The sequence below is a fragment of the Neovison vison genome, chromosome 14 (genome assembly GCF_020171115.1).
Source record: "Neovison vison isolate M4711 chromosome 14, ASM_NN_V1, whole genome shotgun sequence".
Taxonomy (NCBI): domain Eukaryota; kingdom Metazoa; phylum Chordata; class Mammalia; order Carnivora; family Mustelidae; genus Neogale; species Neogale vison.
Window position 1 is genome coordinate 11,469,227 of NC_058104.1, and position 6,748 is coordinate 11,475,974.

General features: G+C 52.1%; 2 protein-coding genes across 2 annotated transcripts; both read right to left on the bottom strand.

Annotated features, from left to right (window-relative positions):
- Window positions 1–267: 267 nt before the first annotated feature.
- CLDN3 (claudin 3) lies at window positions 268–942 on the bottom strand. The gene has a single exon (XM_044233075.1). It carries the CDS (start codon window positions 940–942, stop codon window positions 286–288), a length of 657 nt encoding a protein of 218 aa, XP_044089010.1. The 3' UTR covers window positions 268–285.
- A 3,146-nt stretch (window positions 943–4,088) lies between these two features.
- Window positions 4,089–4,475, bottom strand: LOC122895509 (60S ribosomal protein L39-like). The gene has a single exon (XM_044232936.1). The coding sequence runs from the start codon at window positions 4,404–4,406 to the stop codon at window positions 4,251–4,253; it is 156 nt and encodes a 51-aa protein (XP_044088871.1). The 5' UTR covers window positions 4,407–4,475; the 3' UTR covers window positions 4,089–4,250.
- Window positions 4,476–6,748: the final 2,273 nt, after the last annotated feature.

The window sequence follows — 6,748 nt, forward strand, 5'->3', positions numbered from 1 at the left end:
GGCAGCCCCGCGCTCCGGAGGAACAAGGTTTCACTGTCCGTGCGGGCTGGTCCCCCTCGCGCGCGCCGTGGTCCCGCTCCCCGACCCTGGGGCCCGGGGTGGGGGGAGGATCGGGGGAGAGGCGTGTGGCGGGGGAAGGGGCGGCCGGGTCCGGGGTCCCTCGCAGTCCAGTGGGAGAGCTCCCGGCGCGTGGGGTGGGCTGGTCTCCGACGGGAAGCTGCTCGCCGGGCTGGTGGGCGCTCCCGCTCGGGGGGTGGGGTGCTGGGGTCTCCCCGCGGCCGCGCCTCAGACGTAGTCCTTGCGGTCGTAGGCGGTGCTGGTGCCGGGGCCGGCGGAGCGCGGCGCCGAGTAGAGGATCTTGGTGGGCGCGTACTTCTTGTCGCTTGGCGGGCAGGAGCAGCAGAGCAGCGCGCCCCCGAGCAGCTGCAGCGCGGCGGCCGCCCAGCCCACGTACAGCCCCGCGCCCATCTCACGCTTCTGCGCGTCGGGCACCAGCGGGTTGTAGAAGTCCCGGATGATGGTGTTCGCCGACCAGGACACCGGCACCAGCGTGAGCACGGCGGCCAGCAGGAAGAGCACGCCCGCCACGATGGTGATCTTGGCCTTGGCCGTGTCGTCCTGCACGCAGTTGGTGCACTGGGCGCCCACCAGCGCCACGAGCAGCCCGAAGGCGGCCAGCAGGATGGACACGACGATGAGGGCGCGGGCCGCCTGCAGGTCCTGGGGCAGCGCCAGCAGCGAGTCGTACACCTTGCATTGCATCTGGCCGGTGCTCTGCACCACGCAGTTCATCCACAGGCCCTCCCAGGTGATCTGCGCCGTGATGATGCTGCTGCCGATGAAGGCCGTCACCCGCCACATGGGCAGCGCGCAGCACACGATGGTGCTCAGCCAGCCCAGCACGGCCAGCGAGGTGCCCGCGATCTCCAGGCCCATGGACATGGCTGCCGCGCGCCGAAGCCGGCTCTGCCGGGCGGCTCAGGGTGCGGGACGACGAGGGGCCGTGGCCGCTGCGCCTGGGCCGGAGCTGCCGCGCGCCGACGGACGGAGGCCTCCGCGGACGGACGCACGGACGGGCGCACGGACGGACGCACGGACGGCGCGGGCTAACGGCTCCGCTCTGCCCGCTCGCGCCTCGGCAGCGCCTGCACCTGCCTGTGGCTTTGTGGGCGGGCGGCGGCGACTGGGCTGGCCCTGGGCTGGGGCCGGTGAGTCTTAGATCCGTGCCCAGAGCTCTGGCGGGGGTGGGAGGGGCGGAGCCGCCGTTCCCCCGGCCTGGGGACAGTGACGTGGCCCCACTTCCCACCTTCGCCGAGCGCCCGGGGAGGAAGGACTTGGCCGGGAGTGGCGCCCAGCTCGGGGTGGGGGGTGCCAAGTGAGGGCGGGGCCTGGCACCCCGCCCCTCGCTTCTCTTCCCTGACTGTTCCCGAGTTAATTGTCTGGGGCCGGCAGGGGTTGCGCTACGGATCACGATCTGCGCGGCACTGCCTGACTTCCCCACATTTTCGGCGCCATTGGCACAGGCGGCGTGGGGAAGGGGGTCTCTGCCAGCTGGCCGGGGTCCCTGGGGCCTGGGAGCACCCAGTGTGGGCGTGGCCGGGGCTGCTTTCCGGAGAGGGAGGCTGCCCCCGGAGCTGCGCACCTGCTCCTCCGTCCCTCCCGCCCTGGCTGGCGCGCAATCCGGGCTTGATCCAGGCCCCGGAGGTCTGCGCTCAGAAGCCAGGAACTCGCCTTTCCGCAGCAAAGGTACCGAAAAGATGCCCCAAAGCAGCGCTGGACTCAATTTCACTTCCCGCCCCACCGCAGCCCCCCTCGCTCTTAGTCCTGCAGTGGTCCCGGATGCCTTTAGCAGGGCCGCTCTGCCTTCCTGCAAGTCCCTCCTCCTCATCGATTCCTCTCCTCCTTCACCGCCTGGTCCTCCCTCCCGGGGAGCTGTGACCCATCTTAATGAAATGGTGGTGAAAGGTTTGATCTAAGCAAAAGTGGGAAGTCAGAGATTTTACTTATACCAGCAAAAATGGGTTTCTTTGGGAAAAGCAGAGGATTATAACCCGGCACGACCAAGCTGCAGCAAAACGGTAGACAAGTCCAACAAGCAAAGGAGAAGAACGTTATTTCACGGGGAAAAAGAAGGAAGTTGGGAGGGCTTGTTCTGAACAAAAGTCCATTTAAAGCGAAGCAAGAGTTCAGGGTAATGATGTTTCCCTTTCTCATTGCCTGAGTGGCAGAGGTGGTCAGTTTCTTTTAGAAGATGCCACATGTGGATCTTTCCGTTTGGGGGCCTATAAATGATGACTGTGTCCTCCTGAGGTTCTTCTGCTGGGGTCTGCAACTGACCATTCTTCCCTGTAATCCACACGAAGTGCTGGATTGCCCCACCTGCCTCCTTTTCCAGCATTCCAGGTCCACTTCAGTGAGGTTTCCTTTCATTAATTTTCCGGTTTCCTTCTTTGAGATCAAGATCTTTCCTCGAAAGCATCGTTGACCAAGAGTTAGGTATTTGGTATAGACTGGTTTTGTCCCTCAGGGCCTGGGAGGACCCACGCTGGAAGGAAAGTGCATAGCAGTTGGAAACCACTTGGGACCACATTTGAGTAACAAGAAGAGTAAGGAGGGAGAACTCTCGGGTGCTTGCCCTCTGAGGTCTGTGTCTTCTCCAGGTTATGGGCATTGGAGGTCATCTTAAAGCGTCAAGCTAGCATCACCTAATTGGGGACATTGTTTTTATGAAAGACTGATAGGCAAGTACAGAATCAAAAGTAACATGACAATTTCGAACTGTATGCTGATTCTAAACTGGGACGCTGGGTCTGCAGGTAGCCAGCTGAAAATGTTTCTTGGCTCTTAATTCCAGTTTAGGGAAGAGAAGTTTCTCCCTATGAAGGCAAGCCCAGGCTCATGGATGGCCCCAGGAAGTCCCTGCTTAAAGGAGGTACAAGAGCAGAATAGTAAATATTGCACAAGCACATGGAAAGAACCAATCCAGTGCACTGGGAAGAAACAGTATATCAACATGAAGCAAAAGTGTTACTCTTTGCAGACCAGCAACATTTCAGAGACTTACCATCTCAGGGCTCCCCACAGGCTCAGTCAGAGACCATGCAGCTCTAGATCTCAGAGTTGTGAGTTAGAGACCCATGTTGGGTGCAGAGATTACTTTAAAATATTTGTTTAAAAAATTATTTAAATTCAATTAACTAACATACAGTGTATTATTAGTTTCAGAGGTAGAGCTCAGTGATTAAAAATAAAATTAAAAAAAAAAAGAGGAGGGCTTGGGTGGCTCAGTTGGTTAAACCTCTAATTTTTCTTAAGATTGTATTTATTTATTTGACAAAGAGAGAGATCACAAGTAGGCAGAGAGGCAGGTAGAGAGAGAGGAGGAAGCAGGCTCCCTGCTGAGCAGAGAGCATGATGTGGGACTCGATCCCAGGACCCTGAGATCATGACCTGAGCCAAAGGTAGAGGCTTAACCCACTGAGCCACCCAGGTGCCTTAAGCCTCTAATTCTTGACTGGCTCAGATGGTATTCTCCGGGTCATAAGATCGAGCCCCGAGTGGGGCTCCCTGCTCGATGGGGAGTCTGCTGGAGATTCTCTCTCTCCCTTTCTATCTGCCCCTTCCCCAAAATAAATAAATAAGTCTTTAAAAAAATAAAAACTAGCAAAAATAAAAAAACAAATAATAAATATTGTTATCTCAAAAAGAACTGTGTTGAAAACAAATGTTATTGAATAATACAGTCTAAAGTTGTAAATTCAGAGACCGTGGATTTGGATGAGAATCCATGATCAGTTCATAATTGGTTTTTATTTTAAATTTTTAAAAAAATTATTATTTTTATTTTAAAGATTTTATTTTATTTATTTGAGAGAGACAGTGAGAGAGAGCACGAGCGAGGAGAAGGTCAGAGAGCGAAGCAGACTCCCCATGGAGCTGGGAGCCTGATGATTATTTTTATTTTAAATAATTTATCTTTTATATTCTTAAATTTTTTTGGTCAGTTAATAGTTCAGATGAAAGAAGGATTTTTTTTTTTTTTTTTTACAGCTCAAAGGCCTCACATTTATTACCAAACCAACCCACTGGTGCAGAGCTATAGTAACAGAAAACTCTTTCGCTGATAAATGGTATCTATTGGCCAGGCAGAAAGGTGTTTACAGGGTGATGGAATAAAACACATGATCCTCAAGTAGCTTAATTAAATACATGGTGCCAATTAGGTGTGTCATCGCGTGATGTGGGACACCTTAGAGACCCAGCTTGGTTCTCCTCCAGTGCCTCCTCTTGGAGTTGTATCTGATTTTATTACCAGTTTTCATCCGAATCCACTGGGGAATGGGATGATTCTGCTTTTGTTTCTTGGCCAGGAATCGCTTGATCCTGAAAGTCTTGTGAGAAGACATGGTCAATTAACAGCGCGCAGCACACAGCAGGATGGCGGCGAAAAAGAGAAAGGAAGCTGAAAGAAGGATTTTTATGAATTCTGAACCATCTAAGCCTTCAGAAAAAAGCAGGTGAAAAATTACTTTATTCCGGGATCATGACAAAGCTGTCTCCGACAGGCCAGAATCAAGAGAAGAGGTTCCCCTATTTTGCAAAGGCTTGAGAAATGCAGAGAAAGGGTATTTTCATTCCGTGGAAAAGAGAAAAAGGCATACAGGCCTGGTCTGGACATCCTGGAAAAGTTGTCTTGTCAGATGCCTCCGTTTCAGTTCTGGGAAATCTTCAATTTTCAGGTCACCAGGTTTTATCAGGATTTGGTGCCTTTCCTTCCTTCCTCCCTCCCTCCTTCTATTTCTCTCTCTCTTTCTTGCTTTCTTTTCAGATTTTATCCATTTATTTGAGAAAGAGAGAGTTGGAAAGAGCAAGCAGGGGGAAGGAGAGGGATAAGCAGATCCTACTCTGGGTTTGGAGCCCAGTCTCACAACCCTGACATCATGACCCGAGCCAAAATCAAGGGTCAGACACTAAACTGACTGAGCCCCCCAGGCACCCCAGGGTCTGGCGCTTTCTTTATTTTATTTTTTAAAAAGATTTTATTTGTTTATTTGGCAGAGAGAGAAAGATCACAAGTAGGCAGAGAGGCAGGCGGAGAGAGAGGGGAAAGCAGGCTCCCTGCTGAGCAGAGAGCCCGATGCAGGGCTTGATCCCAGGACCCTGAGATCATGACCTGGGCCAAAGGCAGAGGCTTAACCCACTGAGCCACCCAGATGCCCCTCCAAATCAGCTTTTAAGGTGAGATGCTCTGTGAAGTCCTGGGGCATTACTGTCCAGGTGTATTTCCATTCTTTCAAGCGAAGGCAACAAGTTCATGGCTATCCTTATCAGTTGGCATACTAAAAAGGACCTCATAGGTCAATTGCAGTGAAACATTGGCTTTCAGCGGGAATGGTTGTTGGTCGTGGCCCACTGGGGCCAGGAACACCGGGGAGGGGGAGGGATGACAGTGTTATTAATGGCTCAAAGGTCCTGGGTGGATCTCCATCTTGGGCCGTTGGGTTTTCTCACAGGTAAAATGAGGGTGTTAACAGTGACTCATACGAGGAATAATGAGCACCTAATAGTCATCGTCTATTATGGGCTTGATGCCTTGAAGGTCCCCTTTACGTAGACGGTGTTGATTCCTTATGGGAAGAGGTTTTGAGGGACCTCTTTGAATCTTGATGGTGGGTGGACAGTGTTTCTGCCAATATCAGCTGAGGATTTTGCTAAATGGTAGCTGATCTGATAGGAAAGAATGATCTATGTTCCCAGATTCAATCACATTGTCATCAGAGACAACGCACAGAAAACACGCCAAAGGATCATTAATGTCTCCTGTTTGGCATTTCAGCTTTAATTAATTAATTAAAAAAATTTTATCCTTTTATTTGAGAGAGAGACAGTGAGAGAGAGAGAGCATGAGAGAGGAGAAGGTCAGCGGGAGAAGCAGAGTCCCTGCGGAGCTGGGAGCTGGATGCGGGACCTGATCCTGGGACTCCGGGATCGTGACCTGAGCGGAAGGCAGTTGCCCAACCAACTGAGCCACCCAGGTGCCCTCAGCTTTATTTTATTTTACTGTCAACTTCTGGAATTACTTTTCCCTTTTAGGAGAAAGAAATTCTGGCATGATACTTTCCTAAGAAATCTTGGCCCAGCAAATGAATACAGGCAGAGGAAGTAGGGAGAAAAGGGTACATATCTCCTATTGGACAAGAGGGAATAGGTTCAGAGGCAGGAAACTGCTGAGGTTTATTAGAAACCCCTATAATCTGAAGTCCTATTATTTTAGTACTTTGAGACAGGGGTTGCTTGACAGCAGAGAAATTGAAACCTGAGAGTCCAGGTCGGTGTCAATAAAGACAAAGACTCGTATTTTTCCAAGCTGATTAAGAGTGAGGTTTGGGGGCCGCCTGGGTGGTTCAGTGGGTTAAGCCTCTGCCTTCAGCTCGGGTTATGATCTCAGGGGTCCTGGGATGGAGCCCCGCATCGGGCTGTCTGCTCAGCGAGGAGCCTGCTTCCCTCTCTCTCTCTGCCTGCCTCTCTGCCTACTTGTGATCTTTCTCTCTCTGCCAAATAAACAAATAAAATCTTTTTAAAAAATAAAATAAAGAAAGCGCCAGACCCTGGGGTGCCTGGGGGGCTCAGTCAGTTTAGTGTCTGACCCTTGATTTTGGCTCGGGTCATGATGTCAGGGTTGTGAGACTGGGCTCCAAACCCAGAGTAGGATCTGCTTATCCCTCTCCTTCCCCCTGCTTGCTCTTTC

Coding starts and splice junctions, on each gene's coding strand:
- LOC122895509 (XM_044232936.1), bottom strand. CDS start 4,406: ATGTCTTCTCACAAGACTTTCAGGATCAAGCGATTCCTGGCCAAGAAA.
- CLDN3 (XM_044233075.1), bottom strand. CDS start 942: ATGTCCATGGGCCTGGAGATCGCGGGCACCTCGCTGGCCGTGCTGGGC.